This window comes from Microcaecilia unicolor, chromosome 13, assembly GCF_901765095.1.
Source record: "Microcaecilia unicolor chromosome 13, aMicUni1.1, whole genome shotgun sequence".
In the NCBI taxonomy this organism is placed as follows: Eukaryota; Metazoa; Chordata; class Amphibia; order Gymnophiona; family Siphonopidae; genus Microcaecilia; species Microcaecilia unicolor.
The window spans coordinates 55,958,327-55,985,770 of NC_044043.1; the positions used below are offsets into that span (position 1 = coordinate 55,958,327).

Here is a 27,444-nt window from a genome sequence, read left to right on the forward strand (position 1 = left end):
CTGCCCTTTTGTCCCGCGGAGGCAGCGTTCAGCGTTTCCTTCCTGCCCTGTCTTCTCCCCAGGCTCCGCTGCATCGTCCCTGCAAGTGGAATCCTTCTCCTTTTCGGCCGTCGCGCTGCGCTGCCATACACACAGGCAGCTTCGCTCTTCCCCACCGCGTTCACCTGGCCCTAACAGGAAGTGCATCAGAGAGGGCCAGAATGGATGCGGCAGGGAGGAGCGAAGCTGCCTGTGTGAATGGCAGCGCAGCGCGACGGCCGAAAAGGAGAAGGATTCCAAATTTCCACTTGCAGGGACCGATGCAGCGGAGCTTGGGGAAAAGACAGGGCAGGATGGAAACACTGAACGCTGCCTCCGCGGGACAAAAGGGCAGCAACAGCGTGCGAAGGATGGGCGGACCTGGAGGGAAAATGGGTGGGCCTGGGCCCGTCCAGACCCACCCGTGGCTACGCCCCTGGATACGGCGACCAGAATTGAACACAATACTCAAGGTGAGATTGCACCATGGAGCAATACACAGGCATTATAATATTCTTGGTCTCATTTTGCATCCCTTTTCTAATAATTCGTAGCATCCTGTTTGCTTTTTTGGCCAGTACTGTACACTGGGCAGAAGATTTCAGTGTATTATGAACAACGACACCTAGATCTTTTTCTTGAGTGCTGACCCCCAAGGTGGATCCTAGCATCAGGTAACTATGATTTGGATTATTCTTCCCAATGTGCATCACTTTGCATTTGTCCACATCAAATTTCATCTGCTATTTGGATGCCCAGTCTTCCAATTTCCTAAGGTCTTCCCGCAATTTTTCACAATCTGCATACGTTTTAACAACCTTGAATAGTTCTGTGTCATCTGCATATTTAAATCACCTCTCTCATCATTCCAATTTCCAGATCATTTATAAATATGTTAAACAGCACCGGTCCCAGTACTGATGCTAATTGGCACTCATTGAAATTTGCACATGCATCTGGATGCGCACTATTCTATATGGCACGGCGCCTAATTCCCATGGCATGTATTTCAAAAGGGGGGGGGCATGAGCGTTCCGAAATGTTGCAAGTGGAATTTAAAAATACTGCCTAACCTCACCTAACTTGGATACCGGCATTTGCACCAGGTTTCTGCAGGTGTAAGTCTGGTGCCCAAAATATAGGCATCAGGGGTGTAGCCAGACTTCGATGGGAGGGGGGTCCAGAGCCAGAGGTGAGGGGGCCCATTTTAGCCCCCCCCCCCCCGCCGCCACCACCACCAACTTTGACCCCCCCGCCTGCTGACGACCCTCTCGACCCCCCCTCCCGCCGCCAACCCTCCCCTGCCGCCGCCGTCACCGTTGGCTACCTTTGCTGGCGGGAAACCCCAACCCCCGCCAGCCGAGGTCTTCTTCTTCCGGTGCAAGGCTTTGTTCTATTTCTGTGAGTCTGACGTCCTGCACGTATGCAGGACGTCAGACTCACAGAAACAGAACGAAGCCTTGCAGATCAGCTAGCAACGTGTTTCTGTGAGTCTGACTCACAGAAACAGAACGAAGTCTTGCGCCGGAAGAAGAGGACCTCGGCTGGCGGGGGTTAGTCTGACTCACAGAAACAGAACAAAGTCTTGCGCCGGAAGAAGAGGACCTCGGCTGGCGGGGGTTCGGGAGTTTCAGTGCCGTTTACTGAATTCCCTCCTAAATGTTCACTTCACCTTTAAAACACAAAACAAAATGAATGAAAAGCAGAACCTTCAATGAAGGAAGGCCACTTTCACTGTTACTGTAATAACACACACACACACCACCCCGATGTAAGGAGCAAAGCTAGGACTTCGCAGTGGATTCAGAATCTCTGCAGCCCTAGAAGTACCCGCATATAATACATGGAAACTGCTGTGTTTGCAGCGCAGAAATCCATAACTCTTTATCTTTCACTTTGGGGGATCTTCACTCACTGTGTCAGAGCCATGTGAGCTGTGCGGCAATACATGATGTGCAAGAGACACACCCGTATTGTGCATCAGACGGTAGGAGCCAGAGCTTACACAAGTGGAAGATAAATGCACACATTTATAGGCCAGTGTTTCCCAAATTGTGGGTTAGAACCACAGATTGGGTCACACCAGCTCTCTTTCCCTTTGGACCCCCACTCTGGTTTACGCCCAGCAGTGGCAGTCAGCAGGTCTCACCCCCTGGACCAGGATATTGGGGTCCATGAGCACACTGTGCGGACACTGCAGCTGCTGCATACTTTGGATAATCGGGAAAAGGAAAAGGGGATGGAGGGGGAGGGGGCTTTAAGACCAGCTATCTTGTTTTCATCATCGGCTGGATTACATTGGGTAAAAGTTTGGGAAACATTGGTATAAACTGCACCGCTTATTTTTTGCCCTGAAGAATTTTTTATTTTTATTTATTTATTTATTATATTTGTACCCCGCTCTTTCCCACATTTAGCAGGTCCAGTGCGGCTTACGTAGTAAAATACTGGCTATGTAACAATCAACCTACAAGGGCAGGCAGGACTGTCTCAGGCATTAAGTGAACTAGGCATTTGCCTAGGGCCGCAGCTTCTGGGGTGGGGGGGGCAGTTGCATTCAAGGCTAAACAATAGGTCCTGAAAGCCTCACAAATGCAAAGAACCATCAGGAAAGGTAGGCAGTTTTCAAATTGCCCATTTACCTGGAGAATGGCTTTTTGGATGTCCTCTATGTAAATATATACTAAAGAATACATGGATGTCTTTTATGTGCACGCAGGAATATTTCGGGGCAGGGTGATGTTGAGATAGTCATGATTGCTGAGCTTATTAAAAGCTTGAGGGGAAAGGGAATAGAGCTGAACATTTGCCTTGGGTGCTGTTGCTGGAATCCGAGATTATAGGATTCAAGGCCTCATGGTTTTATGTATGTATTTATGACATTTATACTCCACATTTCCTATACAATTTCAAGTTCAATGTGGCTAAAAAGCTAAAAAGAAGACATTACAAAATATGAAACAAAAATACATAAACCCATACATATCAATAAAGAATCATAAATGTATAAAGAATTCAATAATAAAGCAGAATGGGGAGAATGGAAGGGGAAGATTAGGCACCAGTATCAACTGACAGAATTTTTTTGAAAAGGAAAGATTTCAAAAACTTACGAAAAACCAAATAATCATGTTGGTATCTAATATTTTTCAGCACAAAATTCCACCATTTAGTACCTTGGTATGAAAAAGTAGCTGAATATATAGATTTAAATTATAGATTTTATTAAAGGTAGGTCTTATCAGATGAATCTGATCAATTTCTTTGCCTGGGTGACAGACAGTTGGATCAGGGAAGAGCACTAGATATGGAGTATTTAACACATCTATATCCTGCTGTATATAAAAATTCTAAGCAGGTAACAATAAAACAGACAATTAAATAAAATATTCATTTTATAAATAGTATACACAGCAAGGCCTTTGACACAGCAAAAGCCATTGGTGGGACTGACTGATTGAGTAGGAGGTGACAGAGGTAGTGGTAAATTGTTCACTCTAAGGAAAGAACGTTTACCAGTGGTGTGCCACAGGGGTTGGTCCTTACTCTCATTCTTTTAAACATTTCCACCACAGATATTGTGGAAGGGCTGCCAAAATCTGCAACAAATAGACATCCTGGAACGTGTGAATAACATGAGGAGGGATTTAGCAAAACTTGAAAGAATGGTCTAAAATTTGGCAGCTAAGATTTAATGCTTAAAAACCCAAGGGAGCAGTACAGTATAGGAGGTGAAGTATTTCTGTGCATGAAAAAAAGAGCTGGACTTGGACGTAATCGTATGGCCATACAGGTAGAAAAGGCAATGGCAAATCCCAGGAGGATGCTTGGTTGTATAGGGGGGGAGAAATGATCAGCAGGAAAAAGGAGGTGACAGTGCCTCTGTACAAGTCTATGGTGAGACCTCATTTACAGTACTGTGTACAGTTATGGAGACTGGACCTTCAAAAAGATATAAACAGGATGGAATCAATCCATAACACAGCTACTAAAATGGTCAATGGTCTTCGTCATATAACATATAGGACCAGGCTTAAAGATCTCAACACATATATTTTGGGGAAAAGGGTAGGAGAGAGAAGGAATGTTATAGAGACGTTTATGAACCTCCATGGCATAAATGCACAGGAAACGAGTTGCCTTCAATGGGAAGGAAGCTCTGGAATGAGGGGGCATAGGATGAAAGTGAAAGGGGACAGACACGGGAGTAATCTAAGGAAATACTCCTATATGGAAAGGGTGCTGGATGAGTGAAACAGCCTCCCAGTAGAGGTGGCAGAGACAAGGACTGTATTTGAATTCAAGAAAGCATGGGACAAGCATATAGGATCCCCGAGGGAGAGGACGGGATTGTATAGCTTAGTAGTTGGTATGGAGGAGCAGACTGGATAGGCTATATGCAGTTTATTTGTAGTCATTCTCTCTGTGTCTATGTAATAACCTTATACCAGATATGTGGACCTTGAGCAGGTCCAGCTTTGGGATGAATGATGCCCCCCCCCCTCCTTGGGTGGGTAGTCTTAGTGAGGCTGGCTTGATAGGAGGCTGCAAGAAAGTTCTGGTTTTCATGTGTTCAGGGATGCTGGTGGTGTCTTTTATCACCCAGTACTCGAGTAAACACCCTGCTCTCCCTTCCCTAAAGTTGACACTCCTTGAGGGCCCCTAGGTATATGCCTAATGTTGATCTAGCAATACAGAGACTGTTCCCTGCAGCAAACTATGTTCTAAGCAAGACAGGTCCTGGAGAAGAATACTTTCCATCTACCAGACTCTTTGAAATCAAAATCTTAAAGGCAATTTAAGAATGACTCTTCATCTGAAATTCCTTGTCGCTGGCTAGGTTCACTAGGCTGCCAGACAATTGACAGAGTTTTCTGGGGTACTTTGATCTTCTCATTCCTATTTGTCTTTTAGGAAAAACATTAAGACTTTGGTTTTTCAGAAATTTGTATTACATAATGGTTTATAATTTTTAAGGGTTTTTAAAAAATTATTATTCATTGTCCTCCCAGAGGATTGTTCTGGCTCTTGATGTTTTGTAATCTGCTTCGAACTACAAGGTGTTAGCGGGCTATAAGACCAGATGTTATGTTAAAATTACTAATCAGATTTAAAGGAGGCACCAGCCCCCCTGAATGTAGATAAATCTGATACCTACAGATAACCACTGCCTTAAGGTACCTCTATTTATCACCCTCAAAATTCTCAGCAACTGAGAAAATTTGCTATCTATGATAGCAAGTACATTGTCTTGCTGTTATCTGTCTTATTGATTCCATAATCAGTGGGGCTCCAGGAGAAAATCTCATATTTTGAACATCCGGTATATGCGAATTTGTCTGCTGAAAATCTGATTGACTGAGGAGGGATAACAAGGACAAGCAAGGTGTAAAAATTAGGCTGCAAAGGATTTGAGAAATAAGGCCATGACTGTTATTACCAGCAGGTGGCACTATCCGTATACATGTATATGTGTGCCTGTGTGAGAGTAACTTGCAATGGCAGACAACTCCAAATGAAAATAAGACAGCATCCCCTCTCCTCCTCCCCCTCCCCCCAAGTCCCGACCCTTCACTACAGCAGGCAGACTTGTGGGGGCAGAAGCTCCCTCCTGCTTAATCACTTTTTATGCCCTCCTACACTGTGAAGGAAATAATAGATTTAACCTTTTGAAATATAACAGTGAAACTTGGGGGTTACTTTTCCATTGTTACGTCTCAGGCTGGCTCTTAAGCCCTTCTGTTTCCCCACCATATCTTACAGAACCTAGTAAGGGCCAGGAGGAGGAGGAAAAAGAGGCATTCCTCAAGTTCGAGTAGAAACAGACATTTCAAGTGGTTACGTTTTTTTCTCTGCCAAATAAAAAAGTCACAAAATCATTGCACAGCACCAGACACCCACTGCTCATCACAGTCATCATTTTATTTCACACTTTCCCAAATAGAGAGCTCAAAGTGTGTTATAGCAGGTTAGAAACCACATTCAAGACACATACATTAAACAAATGTATCAGAAAGGAAAATAGTCAGAATGAGATGAACAAGTCATGAAATACACGTAAGGGAAGATTTTCACTGTGAAGTCAAACCTGTGAGAGAGAACATAGGGCTACCATTTTGGTACAGAGGGGGAGTTTCCTGTAGAGATTTTTCACTTGGGGATAAAAACAACTGTCCCATTTTGTATGGCAATGTTTTATAGACTGGGGGGCTCAGCTTGGGTTGTGAACACATAATTCTGTAGCACTACCCAAGTTCAGAAAGCTGTATGGTGGACCGTGGACACCCACTGCTGTGACAGTCATTGAGGGACCTTTTTACAAAGGCACACTGAAAAATGGCTTGTGGTAGTGTAGACACGTGTTTTGGGCCCGCACAGAATCATTTTTCAGCGCACTTGTAAAAAAAATGCCTTTTAAAAATTTTTGCTGAAAATGGACATGCGACAAAATGAAAATTGGTGCGAATCCATTTTAGATCTGAGACCTTACCGCCAGCCATTGACCTAGCAGTAAAGTCTCACGCGGTAACAGGATGGTAATGACCTATGCACGTCAAATGCCACTTGGCGCGCACCCAATACGCATGTCTGAAAATAAAAATTATTTTTTGGACGCGCACCAAAAATGAAATTACCACAAGGGATAGTCAGGTACTGCTGGGGCTTGCCTGTGCCTACATGATTCTTCTACCAGTGCCAGAAGGCACATGCTAAGGCCAACTTAGCTGCCATCTGGGCCACTGAAGGTAAATAACACGGCTGTCATCCTCATCCACCAGCTCAGAGGTGATCCCACCAGTCAGTACAGGGTGGGAGGGGTTTTTATATACCTGCAGCGGATGACGTTAAGGGGATGTGATTTGATATATACCACTTTTCTGTGGTTACAGTCAAAGTGGTTTACAAATTATTTACAGGTACTTATTTTGGGTACTCGGTCAAAATAGCCTCGACAAAAAAAGCTCCAAACAAAAAAAAGCTCCCGACATAACAGCCACTGTCAAAATAGCCTGCCCACAATATAGCCCTTGGCAAATTAGCCCCCCCCCCCCCCCCCCCCCGACAAAAGGGCCCAATCAGGCTGCCCAGAATATGGGACTGCATTTTTTTTCCTAATAATCCTACCTTGCCAAACAGGATAAGGTTGGTAAGACTATGAAAATGATGACCATATTGGGTTTTTTTTAATGTTTAAACCATTTTTATTGACATTGGAAACAAAATTTACATTCACTTTTTTATAATGAAGAACATTGTTTGCTTTACAGGCTTCTGTCAGTCTGTCTGCCAACGTCAAGTCATTTTAAACTTTTTAATCCCCAAAACTACTCATCCCTCCCCCTCAACTCCCACCCTTATACCTGTAAGATTGGGGGGGGGGGGTTAATTAGCATGTTGATGGAAGAATAGTTTCCTTAAACAGCAGAACAGATCATGAATACCAGTTGGTAGCTATAGAATTTTGTTTATTTATATAAGCTTTATACAATGCAATGCTGGTAGGAGCCTTTATCAGTGAAGATTTATTTATTTATTTATTGCATTTGTACCCTACATTATCCCACCTTTTTGCAGGCTCAATGTGGCTTACAGAGTGTTGTTATGATGCAGTCATTACATGATTTTAGATACAGTCGATAATAAGCTAAGGTAGGTAGTTTAGATGCAGGTGCTAGGTAGGTGTTGTGATAGGTGTTTTGGATGCATCTGAGTAGTTTGGGGAATAGTTAGTGAGGATGTCCTTAGTAGGCTTTGTTGAAGAGATGTGTCTTCAAAGATTTGCGAAAGCTGGTTAGGTTGTCCATTTTTTTCAGGGCCATGGGTAGTGTGTTCCAGATCTGTGTGCTTTTGTACTCAAAAGCAGTAGCGTATGACTGTTTGTATTTAATTCCTTTGCAGCTGGGGAAGTTCAGATTGAGGAATTTGTAGTTTATCATCTTTTTTTGTGATGTGTTATTTTTGTCTAGGGGCTATTTTGTCAAGGGTTATTTTGTGGGCGGGGCCATTTTGTCAAGCGCTATTTTGTTACAAGGCTGTTTTGTCAGGACTTTTTTTTTATCAGGGCTATTATGTCGGGGTGCCCTTATTTTCTACCTGGGGCAATGGAGGGTTAAGTGACTTGCCCAAAGTCACAAGTAGCTGCAGTGGGAATTGAACCCAGTTTCCCTAGTTTTCAGGCCACTGCGGTAACCATTAGACTACAGATGCTTAAGACAAGATTCAATTTACATAGACATCACATGAACCATACTGGTGCCAGTAGGGTTCCCACACCTGTTGGTCAACATTTTACAGAACCAGGACACTGTACCAGTGACTTCACAGTGAGAATCCTGAAAGGTAACTTTAAAACCATACAAGAACGTAAGACCTTTGAAGTCAGAATGATTGAATATTTTAACACCCAACAGAAAGGACTCACAGAAACAGAAGCCTGCGCAGCCTTGTACATGGAATGTTGCTAGTGGAATAGCAACATTCCATGTAGAATCTCCAATAGTAGCAACATTCCAGGTAGAATCTCCAATAGTATCTATTTTACTGTCATAGTAATGCTTGAATGTTTTCACTTATATACACTGTCAGCTAGCACATTTGCTTATTTCCGATCTGATGAAGAAGGGCAACCTTCGAAAGCTAATCAAGTAAGTTATGTCCAATAAAAAAGGTATCATCTTATTTTCTTTTCCATGTTTTATTTTGTTTGATAACCTTAAGAGTGGACTAACACGGCTACCACACTCCTCTACATTAGACTACAGAAAGAGGGAATAAATGGTGCAGGCAGCAGCAAGAAAGAAGACAACAACGAAGCTCATCACACATTGGAGAAGGCCTTGTGGTGGTACGGGAATAGCCAGAATATTTTAACAACTGTTTCTTTCAGAACTGGGGCAGCATCACTGGCAAATGCAGGGGGCAGGGGGTCCAGGACTCAAATACTTAAAGTTTCACTATTCTTTCAACACAGACCCAACAAGCTTGGCAGCAGGACACATATGATTCTGTAGATCTTCCCTTACCTAATCTTTAAACATTAAGCACTGTACCTGTTATCATGAAATGATTATGTCATAACCACACTCTGTAAGCCACATTGAGCCTGCAAATAGGTGGGAAAATGTGGGATGCAAATGCAATAAATAATAATAATAATAACATTTCTTCCTGGATTGAGGCACGCAAACCGGCTAGTGAATCCAGAACGCTGGGAGATTTTAGCACCAAACAAATGATTTCAACTGTGGGACCAAAGAGACAGAGAGCCAAACTGGTTTGACCGTGATAGAGAGGAATGGGATGAGACCAGTTAAACAGCGACATGGCCAAGCTCTAAGAAAAAAAAAAGCCTGGCGCAATGGGAACAAAATTAGAGGCTTTTCTTTATTTAATGGCCCAGAAAAAGACGAGCAGCTGAACAGGTGGTGAGGCTGGCTGACCACAGGAAATCCAAAAACAAAGATGGATAGGAAGTTAGGGCAATGAACTGGGACCAGTGCATCCCTATGATTCAAGCCGGACATCACCATGAGTCATTTGGGATGTAATGACCTGATATTGTGGAAAGGACTTCATCTAATCATTGGCATGGATGTGGATTGCAGCTCAGTGGCAGGACCAGGTTATTGTTTAGCCCATGTCATTCCAAGGCTCAAGTGGACAGGGCCTGACACACAAATGGGGGGAGGGGGTTCAAATAAATAAACCGAATATAGAAACGGACAACTCTGTTAGAGGATTGGGTGGCACCTACATAAACAATTTGATGCCTGGCTTTCCTTAGTCTAGATGGAGCCCACCTCTCACATATGGGTTCGGGAACTGTAAAATCAGCAATAGACGTATTAATAGAATCTGGTGCTAGTGTTGGGGGTGGGGGGGGGGGGGGGGTTGGGTCCTAGCAGGAGTTACTCTTCCCAGTCACTGTGGTAGCTGAACAACTGAAAAGGACAATAGATAGGGTGTACCTGAGCTGCTGGTGGGCATATGTTTAGTACAAAATTGCTCCCCTATACTCATATCAAGTGGCCATGGAAACTGTAAGCACGGGTATGATGCAAATACGGGTGGCTGAGGATGTGCTTAAAGAAAATTGGTAGGGACAGTACTGCATGGTTAGGTAAGGGGAAAAGACGGATATAGTTATAATAAAGAAGGAAGAAAATTTCTCCTTGGCACTGAGTGCTAAATCAGCGTACATTTTGGTTATAGCTATAAGTACATAAGAACATAAGAATAGCAATACTGGCTCAGCCCAGTGGTCCATCTAGCCCAGTATCCTGCTTCCAACAGTGGCCAATCCAGGTCACAAGTACCTGGCAGAAACCCAAATATTAGCAACATTCCATGCCACCAATCCCAGGGTAAGCAGTGGCTTCCCAATGTCTGTCTCAATAGCAGACTATGGACTTTTCCTCCAGGAACTTGTCCAAACCTTTTTTTAACCCAGATATGCTAACCACTGTTACTACGTCCTCCAGCAACGAGTTCCAGAGTTTAACTATTTGCAGAATGCCCTGTGAAAATCTGTCAGACCAATTAAAAAATTTTTTATTACTACCATCACAGATTTCATTTTAACAGGGGAATAAACAGGTTATATAGCCTGTTTATTCCCCTGTTAAAATGAAATCTGTGATGGTAGTAACAAAAATGTTTTTAATTGGTCTGACAGATTTTCACAGGGCACAGGAGAAGGTTTGGTGAGAGAGAATGAAACCAGGGAAGGGGACGAGTGGTGCAGCATTCCTGTATTATGCCAAATAATTCACCAATTCCTTTCACCAAGGGATTCTTTTACTAAGCTGTGGTAAGCGCTACTGCATACTTACCGCAGCTGAAAAGGGTTTACCATGGGAAGCGCTCAGGTGTCCTGCAGCAAATTCCCAATCTACACACACAAACCACATGCTAAAAATATATATACTTTTTTAATCGCAGAGGGGGGTATGTTGGGGGGGGGGGGCAGAGAGTGGGTGTTTCTGCACTAATCTACATTGGCTGATTAGTGCAGGATTACTGCAGGAGCCCTTATGCCTACAAAATAGGTGTTGGTAAGTCCTCCTGTGGAAATTTTTCATAATGGCTGCGTTCTAATGACAACATTAGAACGCGGCCATTAATGGAAGAAAATAGAAAATCGACCATTTTCTGGCTGTGGTAAAAATGGCCTTAGTGCGTGGGGAAAACATATGTAAGGGCAGTGCAATTTTTCTAGCAAAAATGGTGCCGGTACTCAAATGCCAGGCCACCCTTCAGGGATGAGGTGATCACTAAGGGACTCACCCCACAATAGCCAGGCCCCCTGCAACCAGTCACAGAATCTATGACAAGGCAGAATTGGTGTGTTGAGCCTGAGCACTTTCATTAAAACTTGTGGTCCATGGGTCAATTTTAGCAGACACTGGAAAAGGTGCCGGTACTCAGTACCCCCTCAAAAAAAGCCCTGTGTAAGGGCATGCTAAGGCCAACTTTTACCGCAGCTTGGTAAAAGGACCCCTAAAAAGAGGAAAGGAGACCTGTGCATCCACCCCCCTGAAGAGGGCCACAACCCCCCTGTAATCAGTATCTCCCACGCAATGGTGCTTTGAGCAGGTTCTGAGCACAGAAATGGAACAGCCAGGCCAGAGCTCAGCAGCCACCCAGCCCACGCTCTTCTGTGCAAGTAGTTACACAAGGAACAGTCTTCCCCCTCCATCTGACCAGCTCCTTCCATAACTCCCCCAGACCTGGCAAAGTGCACCCAGCTGAAAGCAGAGAGGCAGAAGGCTCACTAGCCCTTCCCCACCACCCTCTGTGCTCAGGAGGGTCCCACAGTGTGAATTCAAAGCTGTTAGGAAACCTACGCAAGGCAATGAAAGCCTTAATACTGTGCATTCAGCAGTGATCTACACTATGTTACAAAACAGAAACAAAATCTAGCAGTTCAGTTTTAAAAGTCCATAACCTGCACACCTGCTGAAGCACAACGAAACATGTCACAAACCCTATGCATACGGGCAGCCAGATTCTGGCCATTCTGCTTTTATTTTTTCATCCTCATCCTCTGGGTGCACCTTCTCCGAAGATGAAAGAGGCTGGTGGCACAAGAGATTTACTGATTCTATAAAAGGTGCCGTCAGCTTCTGTATTGTTTCTGCCACCCCAGACTATCACAGCTGCCCCCTGGCCATGTTAGTCTGTTCACTGATGACAGCTTCTGGAGCTGGGAGAGAAAGCTGAAAGATGGGGGTTGTGCTGCTGATAGGATGAAGTCTGAGATTGCAGCTAGAGCTGCAAAAACACACACCTGCCTCTACAGGATCCCCTCAATTTAGCTCCTGGGTTTTACTGCTGCCTATCTGGAGCCTTACAAAGAAGGGAGCAGCCCTGTCTTCTCTCCACCACATGTCCACATACTCCCACATACTCCAGATGCACACACAGTAGGACGTGTTCAGAGAGCGCATACATTCTCACGTATTGTCAAGATCATACACTAGGAGAGAGAGAGTCCTTACCCTTCATATAAAGCATTCACAACATCACCAACAGAGCTGGGGGCCAACACAGTACCATTAATAAACCAGGGTATTCAGGGGAAGGATTTGGCACAACCATGCATTTGTTCAAGACCCAGCTACCCTGACCTCAAGCCCCCCCCCCCTAGTGTTCAAACTGTAAGCTCTATGGGTCAGGAACCCTGTAACCCAGCCACACACTATTTCTTAAAGGAAATGTAATACAACCTACCCCAGGTACAAGGGCATCCACAGGCATGGGTGAGACACCATCGCCACTGTCTTGACTCCGGGCACTCAGCTGCGGTGACATGGTGGGCGATTCATCGATGTAGGGCATGGTTTCCGAGCCCTCGCGTGCCTTCTGCTCCTCGCTGCCATCAGCATCGTAACCTTCTGTGCCATAGTTAAAATCTGTCACAAGGAACAAGAAAGGGCGCTGAGTGCCTTGAATGAACGCAGCCAGAGAGGAGAGCCCCGAGCTCATCTTTCAGAGCGTGCTGGGGACCACTGCTTGCCAATGCAGGGAGAAATGCAGGGAGGAAGGGCCCAGGCTGTCAGTGCATCCTCAAGCTTGGTACTCAGAGCTGCCTGGATGCTTCCCCCGCACACAGCAAACTTTGGCTACAGGTTGCAGACAGCTGCTGTGCATAATAATAGGGAAAGCAGTCATCCCTTCCAATAATACGCCAGCAAGGACTGATCACGCTCCGTGTCCCTTCCCAGCTCCTGGTGACTCAGGAATGAGCAGCAGAGACCAAGGACCTCCTCAGCTGCACCATCCTAGATTTGGTGGGGGGAGGTTTTTAAATATATATCTATATCTATATGAAGCTAGACAAGCAGCAGCTATTTATGATGTCACTTCCTGCACTCCTCCCAATTTGCAGACCTGCCAACACTCCCTCCCCCTGATCTGATGGGGACCCCTCTCCCCAATATCATTTGCCTCACAGACTTGATATAATCAGATTCAGCCCCTGGTAACTAAGGAATTTCATCCGTCTGTTTGCAAAAAAAGAAAAGCTCCATACAAAATCACCCTGTGCAGTGAGTCAGAGGCTGACAGGCTGGCAACACCAGGGAATAAAGAATAAGGGGGTGGGGGAACAGGGGGCTGTGCTGCTATGAAGTCTCTCTCGGGGGTCTCACGATTAACCTAAGCTTAAACTGAGCCCAGGTGTACAGCACTGAGTGGCTGGGTGCATACTAGCTAAAGGAGAATTTGTCAGAACTGCCAAATTACCCACTTGCTGGAGAGAGATTTAGACCAGTCCTGGATTTCTGAGAACCCTCTACTGGTGTATTATGGGATCTGTATCACTGATTTCAGTGAGCAGAATCAGGAAATATATTTATTATTCAGCAGCAGATATAACCTGCTTAAGCATTGCATTATCAGAGGCCTCATTATATGGCCTCCTCTTGAACAAATGACTAAGGCTGAGCGCGGTATGTTTACAGGTAACCAATAAATTGTTTAGATGTGAAAAAGGTCCACGACTTAGGCCTTGAAGGCCAAGTGCAGAGAACCACTCAGTTTCCAACTCAACCCAGGTCAATCAAATAGGCTGATGCGGTCTTGGTTTTGTCCCAGTGCATGCATGGATTTGTAGTTCTGATTATTTGTGGGACGTGAATGGGACAGTACAGCTCCATGCATGCAAACCAAGACTAGATTAGTCTGTTCTGTCCACCTGGGGTGAATTGGCAAACCTAGAATCATTCCAGGAAATTTACTCTTGTTGGGACTTGGGCTGGGCAGTTCCAAAATCAGTGGCCCCGATATTCAAAGGATTTATGCTCCTAACTTTGAGAGTTATGCTCATAAATTGGCCTCCATGAAAATTTACTAGGTCTGAGTGCCTAAACTCAAGGAGGTTTGATAATAGGAGATGGCATGATGTCACAAGGCTGAAGCCGGACTCCACCCAAAGAGGTTTTAATTTTCCCCAATGCTACTGCTGCTGCTGCCATCTTGGTACACCCAAAACAATAACCTTGATAAGAGCACAAGCTCTGCCTACTGGCTTCAGCCCACATAATGGGACAGATAGGTTCATGCTATCTCCTTGCCTAAACTTACATTGAAAATTCACTAAACTCTTAAATTTAGAGGCATAAAAAACACAGACTCCAAGTTACCCAGTTCTAGGAGGGAGATTTTAAGCCAGTTTTGGATTTCTCTTAGGCTCATCCTGATGCTTTATGGGACCTGCAGCACTGATTTCAATGGGTAGAATCAAAGACTACAAATCCCACACTGCTTTGGGATGTAAGTTTAAATCCAGGACTGGCCACACTGTCTCCCTCCTGGAGCTGGGTAACTTGGCAGCTCTGAAAAAGTGGTAGCATTGCAACAGGGGTGGATTTAGAGTGGGGGGAAATTAGTTATGAGCTTAGCAATGATTTTTAGCAGTAGGCTCATAAATTAGGCTCATGAATCTAGGTAAAGGAATGGAAGGCCTAAATTTTATAAGCATAACTTTAAGCTCCTATATTAAGTTGAATTTTCACCTGAAACTTGGGCTCTTAAGTTTGACTGAAAATACGGTACAAATTGAGGAGTCTATTTAGGCGCATAAATCTGGGAGTTCTATTTATTTATTTAATATTTTAATATCGGGCCCACTATTTTTACAACTAGAGCAAAAAGAGAACCCCCATTAACAGGCAGAATTAGTAGAAGCACCAAGAGCCCACTCAAGCTTCCAACCACTAGAGGGCGCTGATTGCCTGGGTGATATAGAACCTGTCAACAGCCCCAACCAGCACTCCACAGCCAAAAGATACCTGAATGTTTGAACTTACTATGCTGACGCCAGTACTGAGTAAAGGAGAAGGTCCTTCTGTTAAGCCAGTAGGAGGTCCTTCATGCCTTTAGGAAGTTAGCTCAGTCCTGTAGCACAGCTGGCTGTTACTTCTTTTGGAGTGATGTAGTCCACCACCAGTTCATGCTGGCAGCTTGCAAGAGTCTCAATGGACTCTGGATTAACAACTGCTTCTGACCCTGACCCCCCTGAAGTGCACAAGGATTGCTCAGATGGTTTTACTCCCAGGGCTTCTCAACCTTTTGGTCTCATAGTGCACTTTTTGAGTTTAATCAATCCCTGCAGCCATGTTCCTCAACTTCCCCAACTCTCTCTCGCCGGCAGATGGAGAGCGGCACTTTTTAACTGTGTGCGGCTCATTGTCCTAGCTTCAGTCTGATGTGTAAATATTTGAGGTTATGCGTTCAGATATCAGACAGAAACTGGTAGGTAAGAAGGAGTGGACTTAAAGCTATCAAATTTCTGGTGGGTGAATCTGGGACATTTGTTCCCTGTATTTCTAGTACCAGGGCTTTTTTTGAGGGGGTACTTGGGGGTACTGAGTACAGGCACCTTTTCCATTGTGTGCTGAAATTGGCCCATGGTCCCCAAGTTTTAATGAAAGAGCTCAGGCTCTACACACCAATTCTGCCTTGTCTTAGATTCTGTGACTGGTTGCAGGGGGCCTGGTTATTGTGAGGTGAGTCCCTCAGTGATCACCTCATCCCTGAAGGGTGGCCTGACATTTGAGTATCGGCACCTTTTTTGCTAGAAGAAACACACTGGCTAGTACTAAGGGCTCCTTTTACTAAGCTGCGCTAAAACGTGGCCGGTGCTGCTGTCAGCATGTGGGTTACCTGCGCGCTGTGGCCACTTTTAGCATGGCAGTAAAACGGCTGTGCGCTAATTTCCCCACTAGCGTGTGGTCATTACCACCTGGAGTCCTTACCGCTACCTATTTAGGAGGCAGTAAGGACTCCTGCAGTAATCGGGTAGGGTGCAATACAGGGGTGTAGCTAGATGGGACTATGGGGGCATGGGCCCCCGCAGATTTAGCTCTGGCCTCCCCTGCTTTCACCCCCCGTCCCGCCGCGGCCAACCCTCCCCGCCGCTGCCAGGTACCTTTGCTGGTGGGGGTCCCCAACCCCCGCCAGCCGAAGTCCTCTTCAGCGCCGGTCTCCGAGTCTGGTGCATTTGCTGATCTGGATTCTGTTTCTGTGAGTCCTGACGTCCTGCACGTAGGAACGTGCAGGACGTCAGGACTCACAGAAACAGAATCCAGATCAGTGAATGCGCCAGACTCGGAGACCGGCGCTGAAGGGGACTTTGGCTGGTGGGGGGGTTGGGGACCCCCACCAGCAAAGGTACCTGGCAGTGGCGGGGGAGGGTTGGCAGCAGTGGGAGGGGGGGGGGGTCGAAAGGGACGAGGGAGGGGGCAAAACTGGCAGGGGGGGGGTCGGCGGCATCGGGGGGGGGAGCAAAAATGTGCCCCCTCACCTCAGGCTCTGGACCTCCCTTCCCGCCGAAGTCTGGCTACGTCCCTGGTGCAATAATATGCTCACACTACCTGATTAGTGCAGGCACAATACTCTCTGCCCCCAGACGCGCCTCCTGCGCTGGAAAATAAAACATATTTTCCAGCAATGGATTAGCACGTGCTAAGTAGACCACTACTGCGGGATGCGTCCCTCAGTTGTGCTCTTTTAGCGAGTGGTAGGCCTGTGGTAGGCCTACCGCGCCTTAGTAAAAGGACCCCTAAGTGAACAGTTCAGTTTGATGGGAGGATGGAGGGGTCTAGTGGTCCGTCTCTAAAGAAAACTGTAGTCAGCTACTCTCAAAATATACCAAATAGCACATTCTACCACACACACAAAAGTCATCATCAACACAATCCAATATTCCCAACACATAAATTCTAGTTATAGGTGGAATATAACTGTGTGTAAATAAATGTTCAAATCTGAGATTTTAGTTGTGTTCCAAAGCATCCAGTTTACTCAAGTAGCCAAAACAGCTACTAGATCACTGAGTCAAAAAATCACTAAACTGAAAATGAAGGGGCAATAAGCGTCTTTTTAGCTGCCGCAGGCATTCTTCCCGAATATTCAATATTGGACCATGTTCAGGCACCGGCACTGAGTATCTGGGTTTATGCTGCTGGCTCTCTCTTATGCAGTTAAGTGTGATATTAAGCACGTAACTACCTAAGCTACACTACGTAAAGATAGGACGGACTTTTACGCGACCCGATTTAACCGCTAAGCTTAGGTGGTTAATTGCTGACTCTACCCTTAGACCTACCACAAAATAGCCATCTTTCAGTTTAGCGGTCAGTGCTAATATCTAGTGGCATTAACCAGTTAAGTTCCAATGAATATCCCTGGATAGCCCCAAAATGTTTTCTACTTCTGTGACAAAAGAAAATTGAATGGAGGAGGAGGAGTAGGGGTTCTGCTCCAGTCACAACTCTCCACTCCATGACAGGAGGAGGAGGGCTCATCTGTGCTCTGTCTGCTTCAGGCTTGCCCCTCCACTCCTGTTCTTTATATGCTGCCTTGGAGGGAGAGAGGCTGAAGCAGCAACCAGAAGGCTGTGTTCTGGGGTCCTGTCCTTTGGCAAGAGCTTCATGAGCCTTCTCCTAACCACCAAGGCATACTGCTTGATAAGAACTGGCTTAGGCTGACTGCAGATCAGTGCATTGAAATAGTCTAGGGAAGCTACTGAGCAGTGTCTGGTTCATGCACATATTCCAGGTGAAACCAGCCAAAATTCAGTTAGTTCAACTGCATCAATACATTGCCATACCAATACCTACCTCACAAATGCACCATTGCAACCCCACATCTGTCTTAGTAGTGCATCCCATACCAACCTCACTAATGTACCACTGCAAGTCTACCCAGGGGAAAATTCACTATTTCTGGGATAAGCAGTATAAAATGTTTTGTACTTTTTTGGGATCTTGCCAGGTATTTGTGACCTGGATTGGCCACTGTTGGAAACAGGATGCTGGGCTTGATGGACCTTTGGTCTTTCCCAGTATGGCAATACTTACATACTTATGTACCTATCTCTCAGTAATGCTCCCAATACTTATCTCACAATAGGCATCACTGCAACCCCACATCTGTCTCAGTAATGCACCAGTGTACCCATACCTATCTTACTAATGTACCACTGCAAATCCACATCTGTCTCAGTAATGCACCAGTGTACCCCATACCTATCTTACAAATGTGCCACTGTAACCCCCACATCTGTACCAGTAATGCAACAATGCACCAATACCTGTCTTACAAGTGCACAACTGCAATTCCACATCTGTCTCAGTAATGCACCTCGTACCGATTTAACTAATGTACCATGCAAACTACCTCTCTCGGTAATGCACCCTACTGCTACCCCACATCTGTCTCAGTAATGCATCAGTGTACCCCATACCTATCTCACAAATGCGACACTGCAAGATCACATGTCTCAGTAGTGCATCTCACACCTATCTCACTGATGCACCACTGCAAGCTCACATCTGTCCTAGTAATACACCAGTGTATCTCTATATCTTTATCAATAATACACCACTGCAACCTCTTATCTATTTCAGTAATATATACTGATTCATCCCCACAGTTTCTTTAGTAACGGGGCAGTGCAACCCCACATTTATCCGAGTAATGGAGCAGTGAACCCTCACTATTTCCCACTGTTTGTCATCACTTTGCCTTTCGATATCATCTGTCTAATGTATCCATTAAAACCACTGACCTTCTCCTACCTGCTGTATGTCTCTTAAACTCAAACTTGAGTCTCTGGAAGAAGCAAAAGGGAAAACATTCACTCAAAATAAAGAAAACCTAATAGTAATCCTTTTTTACCGAAATGAGAGGTGGTGGTGGTGGTGGTGGGAAGCAGAGATGCTGAAATGGGGGAGAGCATAGCACAGAGCTGGTAATGCAGACATAGACACAGACGTGTTGGATTGAGGTTCCGTTTAGGTGTCTCCTACAGTGCTCGGAAGAGCTGAAACGGCATTGCTTAAGGAAGCCTCTAGTTTCTGAAAGTGAGATCTGTTTGTGGCTTTGGCACCTCATGTACACACTCTGCACCATACATTTGACAATCCTTGTTTGAAAGTCTATCACTCATCAGCAGCTGTATTCACAGAAGATAGCACAATAGCGCAGTACAGCCATAGCATGGATTCACAAACTCACACCCACACTACACATATTCATGTCTGAAGAAGGTGCCCACATGGTATCTACAGTTCTCAAAGGTCATTTCTAGATGGATTTTCCCTTTGTCCAAAAAAGGTTATCATAGCCAGGAAAGAACACCACTCACAAATCAAATCTCTAAATCCAGTCATGACCTGTTGATAGTTAGGCAGGTCCTCCAAGGCTCTTGGAGCATTATAAAGCCAGAGCAAACTTCCAGGAGCAGGAATGAGGTCAGCAGAGTTAGGGAAGCAGCAAGTGTGCCCAGTGATTGCAATCTCTTTTTTTTTTTCTACACAGCAGCAGTGGGTTCCTTGGCAGGGATACATCGCAGCTGCAAGCATTTAATTATGAAGAACCCCTATAAACCCAAATTGAAGTTTGTTGGGTTGGTTGTGTTGTGCATGGCGCTCCTTGGCTCCCCTTCTTACTATGTGCCTGCAATGCCAGATGGATATCACTCACCCGGACTCCCAGGCTGATCCATCAATCTCAGAGGTTAAAAGCTTCATCTCCACACCGAAAGTCTCCCTACAAGGCACTGCTGGCAGAACAAGCCCCTGGGCTGGCCCTGAGCAGCGACCACAGGCCACTTCTTTGAGGACACAGAATGTGACACACAACCAGGGGAAGGAATCCAAGGAGAGAGCAGAGAAACTGGGCTGCCCTCTTCTCCCTTATTCTGTGAGGCTCCGTCTGTGAGAGACAGGCAGAGAGATGGGAGGGGGCTGGCCTACCAGTGCTGGTCAATTACTGGCATGGAGCCCTCCCTCGGGAAAGATTCAGAGACACAGAGTATGTGCAAGAGGGGAGGGGAAGCTGGATGAAATAATGCAGCAGAAGCAGAAGTTGTAGAGTGATGCTGTGCCTCCCAGCCCAGGCATCCACAGGCCTAGCAAGGGAGGAATCAGCAGGGCTGGGTGGGAGAGAAATGGGATAAATGCAGGCTACACGAGGCTGTGACTCAGGGCTTTCTCATTCTGCTGCTGCAGGATGGTCACCTTACAGAATGACTAACAAGTGAAGCAGGGCATTACATCCACTTATAGACCAATGACTAGAGCCCACCTGCCCGGAGCTGGAGCTGGGGATTTCCAGAATGTACCAGGAAATGCATCCTCCTTCCTATGGCTTGAAGACCCAAGCCCAGGTTTGGTTTTAGAGATCACTAGCTAAGTCACATTCTGCATGCAGGGAGATAAACAAGTGAAACCAGCAAAGCTCAGGCCACATCTCTCCCTCTGTGAACCTCATCATGTCCTTTGAACACGTTGACCCTCTACAACAGGGGGTTCTTAAGCAGTGGTGTGGGTGCATGAAGAGGTCAAATGAGGTGTAGAGAAGAGTTTTGAAATCTGGTTTAGGAATGAGGTGTAATGGTTTCACTGATCAATTAAAGGGGTACAGTTGAGGGGGGAGGGGTTAAGGGGGGACAAGGGGGAAAGGGGGTGGGAGGTTACAGGATAGGTGGACTAGGGGTTAGGTGATGGGTGGCGAAGTATGGTGGTACTAGGAGGTTTTTGAGGTTAATCATAAAGAAGGACTAGGGAGTAGTAACATAGTAACATAGTAGATGACGGCAGAAAAAGACCTGCACGGTCCATCCAGTCTGCCCAACAAGATAAACTCACATGTGCTACTTTTTGTGTATACCTTACCTTGATTTGTACCTGTCCTTTTCAGGGCACATACCGTATAAGTCTGCCCAGCACTATCCCTGCCTCCCAACCATCAGCCCTGCCTCCCACTATCGGTTCTGGCACAGACCATATAAGTCTGCCCAGCACTATCCCCGCCTCCCAACCACCAGTCCCGCCTCCCACCACCGGCTCTGGCACAGACCGTATAAGTCTGCCCAGCACCATCCCCGCCTCCCGCCACCGGTATTAATCTGCAAATGAACCTTAGGGCTATGTTGATGTTATAGTTATAGGATGGGGGGGGGGTTCGGTGAGGAGGGGAGGGGATAAAAACAGAATAACAGATAAAAGAAATATGTTTGATATACTTGCCATTATGAAGTGTGTACTGATTTGACAGTTATGAAGCTAAGGTACATGGTTAGCTAAGAGCTGAAGTTCCTCAATTAAATGGTATAGGTACAACATAACACTAGAGGAGTGGTGGGGGGGGGGGGGGATAAAATGTTAAAAGTTTGATGACGAATTGTAGTACTTTAATTTTTACTGAGAACATTTTCATATTTGAGATTATGTATAATTAGACAGTGGACTGTGTTTCATTTGAATTGTTATCAATAAAAACGTTGAATTATAAAGGGGTACAGTTACCAAAAAAAGTTAAGAACCCCTGCTCAACAATATGGCGCTCATGTTAGAAGGGCTATTCATGTCTGAGACATGTATAAACTAGCACTTAATCGTTTTTCTTGCATAAACATCTCAGTCCACATTTTACAAGGACAGGATATGCACTTCTCAAACCCAAGTGCATACAAATAGCAAGGAGACATGATCTGGAAATGTCTTGTTCAGGATAAGAGCGTGGCCAATTAATATACGTTTATTCTCCACTTCAGAAGAAGATTAAACATCTATGTCCTAAAAGATCGATGTCAGGACTTACACCTGCCATCAAGCACGTTTAGGATTTGGGAAACAGCCACTACTGAGCATCACTCCAGTTCCAGCTGGGGGGGCAACGGCAGCTGTGGTGGCCCTGCCCTGGGCCAGGCTCTGTCTCTCAGCGGCCCTGATTAGGGGAGGTTTCCCCCTTAATCTCACAATGGTATTTGTCCCCCCCCCCCCAAAAAAAAAAGCTGACCAGCAAGGGATACTGATCTCTGTGACAGCACTGGGAAAATACATGTTTTACATTTCTAAAATGGGAAAAGTAAATGTGTTATATGATGGCACTTAGATATTCTACAATAACCAAAAAGGAGAGGAAAAAATTATTAGCATACAAAACATGCGTTTGTGTCAAAGTTCTTCATAAATAATACATTTGTGAATTTTTACGTTTTTTTACATTTTAATTTGTTAAATTACATATTCTATAACATAAATGTGTATGTGCTGGTTTTCAACACTTAGACATTTTAAACATTTTTTTTTCTAAAACGGATGTTTATGTTGCCCGCATTCAGTGCATAAATGTCCAGTTCACCTAAATTTTAGAACAGCCTCTACATCTGCAGATTCTGTTGTAAAATACTAGCGAAACTTGAGAGACGCTGACATTGATATCTCAATGCTGACTTCTTGTTCTGTCTAAAATGGGGGTGAATAGCGTCATCGGCCCCCGTGTTTGCTGAACAGCTTTTAGCATAGAATACTCAATGGGGTGGAGCTCGGTAGTCACTAGCATTACTTTTGTTTCCTAACATAGGTCAGGGGAGGTTTTGCAGTCCATCTACATATTCCTCCCAGGTTCAATCTGAACCACTTGGACCTCTACTCCTACTATCCCATGCCCCTTCTCGCCACCTGCCAGTTGGTACACATATTTTGTTTCCACAGGTTTGTATTTTCCCTTCTCCTGTTTCCTATGACCCCATTACACTTTCTTTTCTCAATGTTGTTCCCCATCTCAAACCACTACATACCTCAAGACCACACTGCCCATTTTCTGCCTTCATTACCTCATCCGTCATTTTGTCTTCTACCTTCTCTTTGGCTCTTCAGCTTCAATGATTTTCCTTCCATTCAGCCATCTCCCTTTTGTCTGACTGCATTTCATCTTCAGGACTGCTGCTCATGTGCCCTGTGGAATGTCCAACAAGCTTGCCTACATTTATGACCTGTTTATCTCATACTCTGCATCTGAGACTTGGCTTTTACCTGAAAATTATGTTTCAGTTGCTGTCCTCTGTCATGGAGGTTACCTTTTCTCCTATGCACCTCACCCCACTTGCTGTTGATGTCAGGCTGCTATGCCCCCAACCTGTAGGTTTCAACCCCTTCTTCCACCTCAGTCTAACTCCTTTTCTTCCTCTGAAGTCCACCCCATCCATCTATTCATTCACTACCTCTCCAGGTAGCTTTCATTTACTGACTCCCTGAGACCCTCTCTTCCTCTTTTTTTTTTTTTTTACTGACTTTGACTCCTGGTTTTCCTTCTTTCTTGAATCACCTTCCCTTCCCTCATTCTTGGAGACTTTAGCATTCATGCTAATGACTCCTCTGACTCTTATGCCCCTAAGCTTCTTGCTTTAATTTCTTCATTCAATCTCCAGCTATGCTGATCTAGCCATACTCATCAGCATGGCTACTGCATCAATATTGTCTTCTCCAACTGCTCACTCTCAAATGTCTCAACATCAGATCTTCCCCTCTCTAACCATCATCTGATAACATTCTTCCCCTCAATCTCGTCCAATCATCACCAACACATTTAGGAATCTTCAAATATTGACCCTTGCATTCTTTCCATCAGTGTTTCACCTCTATGTTTGATTTTCAAGGCCAAATACAAGCAAACTGTGGGAAACAGACCAAGCAAATCAGAGACAGACAAGGAAACTTTGATGACGAGTTAAATTTGTTGATGAAGACTCGACACGGTACTGTGTTTCGGACAGAGGCCTGCTTCAGGAGTCTAAATGAATAAGGCCCTCAGACAAAATTGGCCAGAGAAAGAATAAATTAGCCCTCTACACACCTTTGAGATTTCTAAGGTCCTCTCAAGGAGCATCACTACCTGTGTCCCCTCATCATAAGAAATTGTACGCTGTGATACCTGCCAGCGAGCCTTCTCAGGAGTACCCCCCACATTCTGGAACTTACTCTCAGAGGGGCTACGTATAACTCGAGACTACTTCTGCTTCAGAAAGCAGGTACAAATGTGGCTCTTCTCCCAAGCCTTTAATACATGTAGTGACTCATTCCACACCTGGACTAGCTTACTGCACACCCTAAAATTTAGACCAGTTTCTCTATCTTGTTTAACTGTACATAGAACTTGCAGTGAGTTTAGTCATCCATCTATTTATCCCAGTTGACTCTGTACTACCCATCTTGTCCACATCTAGATATCTGCATTTGGCCCCTCAGCTGTTTTGCAGGAAAAGCATTAGCATCATATCTATGCTATTTGAACGTTCTAATACGTGTTTATTAGGTGTTTCATTGGTATTATGCAACATTGTATTGTCTCTTTGTTATTTGAATGTTCTTCCATGCTGTCTATTATGGTATTGTTTTTATCATATTTCTGTTACGTGGTTGACCTGAAACGCTGTTAAATGTGCATATTTCTAATACTGTTAGTCCTATTATTAGGTTTCAATTAGCCATTTCCAAGTTTATCTCGTTTATTGTATTTATTTTTTATATTTGGTCATTTTACTATTGTTAAGTTGTTATCAAAATTGTAAATTTTATGTTAAATAGTACCTGCTGTACATCACCTCTTCATAAAGGCAATAATTAAATCCCAATGAACATATAAATAAACTTCCTGATTCGGTACATCTCTGGGCCTATTCAAATCCAGGTTAAATGCCCACCTTTTTGAGGCAACTTTTAACACTTAACCCCTCATTCACCTGTTTCATACCCATGTTGTTTTAATCATTCCCATAATAAACGAAACTCCCTAATCCCTTGTTATTCTGTTTGTCTGTCTTGAGTGGGTACTTCCCTTGAGCACAATATGACACAACAGTCATTGCTGGGCACAAAAAAAAAGAAAGGAGACCTTCAAGGGGCTGAGGGCGGAGGAGTTTGGGGGCTGAGAGCAGGGCTCAGGGGAAGTGATGACAGAGTAGTTGTTTATTTATTTATTTATTTGCTGCATTTGTATCCCACATTTTCCCACCTATTTGCAGGTTCAATGTGGGCTTACAATGTGTTACAACAACATTCATATTAATGGAATAAGAATTTCAGAATATAGATACAGATAAGGTGCATAAGAATATCATGGCAATCATATTAACGGAATGAGAATTTCAGAATTGTTACGAAAAGATACATAAGAATATCATGTAGGATTAGGAGTGTATGATAGGTAAAACATAACATAATGATATCAGGACAAGATATAATATACAGTGATGAGGATGTGATAAAATAAACAAGTTAGAAGAGGGGGGCTTATGGGCAGGGAGCCATGGGGCTAAAGGCTAGGGGATTGAGGGCATGGGGCTGGCTTTCCAGTTCCCTTATCATGTATCATCTGAGCAACTTATATTTTGAACAGAAAGAGCAGCAACAGATTGTACCAGGCACACTGCAGTCCTATCAATCACCGAGCCATGCGGTTTTTGCACCCGACAGATCCTGGAAAAATGTTCACAGCTGAGCCTGGATGATCCACCCCGTCAGAAAACAGCCACAAGTGCTGCTCCTCTCCCAGCCTCCCATCCCTAATGCTTTAATAAAACAGGGCCAGTTCGCTTGTGAGTGTGAAATGCAGGATAAATCACACCACACCCCCTCATGTTCCCTTTAATCTCCTCCCCCTCCCCGCCCTCTCCCTCAGCACTGCTCTATCATCCCTGACCCAAACAGACCCAGTTAGCCCTTTGGGGAAGCCACTTAGTGCACCTGTCTGACTTGTGGTCTCCATGTTTAATCCATACAGTGCTGTAAATGTTATTAACACCATGGAAAAAAAAAAACAAAATACCACAAGAATGATCCATCTCTGCTCTCCCCCTCCTCCAGTCATCCCCTGTGATATTCTTTTTATATTCTTGAGTCTGATCATCAGTTTAGGGCCCAGGAAATTCACAGGATCCTGTCTTATTATAGATGTAAGATCTGTCTTTCTTCTTAGCAGGGAGGATGTAGGGTTAGTACAGTTCTGTCGCCCCTCCATCTGACAGGCCTGGATAATTAAATGAGAGACAGATGAAACCCAGCTCCACAGCCCCGCCCCACCATTGGAGTGCGCCAATCATAAAAGAGGAATTTGTTTCTGAACCAGTGCCAGTCCTCCCAGTCAGCAGAGTGACAGAAATCTCACCCTTCTATGACTACAAGCTCTTTTTGCTAAGATCAGGAGGCGCAAGGAAGAAGAATTTCCATGCTAGAGTGTCCCTGTAAGCGTCTGCAATAGCCTGATTATAACCATAGTAACACTGCATTACAACCTGCCATAGCCACTGTTACTATAGCAACACTGCACTACATCCAGAGTGCTATGATAGGAATGATACACTATAGTGTATCATACTCGGAGTGTTACCATAGGAATAATGCACCATGATATGCCACACCCAAAGTGTTACTGTCTTTGAAGGGGTATACTGACAAGATCCCCAGTCCTCAAGGAACAACAGCACAATCCATGTTAACAACAGGGCTGCCAAAGGGGGAGGGCCGGGGAGGGGGGGAAGATTCCCCGGGCCCGACCTCCAAGGGGGGATCAGCGCCAGAAGGTTCTTCTCCCTTACTCTATATCTCTCTCCTGCTCCTGTGTGTCAGGACCAGGGTGATTGCGTTAATGCAAACACCCGGGTCCCGGTATACAGGAGCAGTGACGACCCTAACATTATGCCACCTGAGGCGAGGGCCTCAGGTGGCACTCTTGTGAGGCAGCATCGCCCTCTGCCCTTCCCTCCCCAACCCCCTTCCCCGAAATTACCTTTTACTTTTCTTTTCTTGTTTTTCAAAAGAAGGCGGTGGCATTGACTCTCATAGGCTGCCCTGTTGCCAGTCCCAGCTCCCTTCTCTCTACCATGGGTGGCCCGCCTCCAAGGAAACAAGAAATTATGTCAGAGAGGCGGGCTGCCCGCAGTAGAGAGAAGGAGCTGAGACAGTTGGTAGGGCAGCCTATGGGAGTCGCTGCCGCTGACTTCTTTTCAAAAACAAAAAAAGAAAAGAAAAAAGTAATTTCAAGGAAGGGGGTTGGGGAGGGAAGGGGGGCAGAGGCAGAAGAGCCGGGGCGGCAACTCGTTTTCTGCCTAAGGTGGCAGATTGTCTTGAGCTG

The 27,444-nt window shown here is 45.0% G+C and overlaps 1 protein-coding gene across 2 annotated transcripts in view; it reads right to left on the reverse strand.

Annotated features, from left to right (window-relative positions):
* Positions 1–27,444, reverse strand: part of ABR (ABR activator of RhoGEF and GTPase) — a 279,174-nt gene that overhangs the window by 147,096 nt on the left and 104,634 nt on the right. For both annotated transcript variants that reach the window (XM_030186114.1, XM_030186115.1), the window contains exon 2: positions 12,751–12,932. In XM_030186114.1, the coding sequence (XP_030041974.1) occupies positions 12,751–12,932 (182 nt within the window). The remainder of the gene's footprint in view (positions 1–12,750; positions 12,933–27,444) is intronic.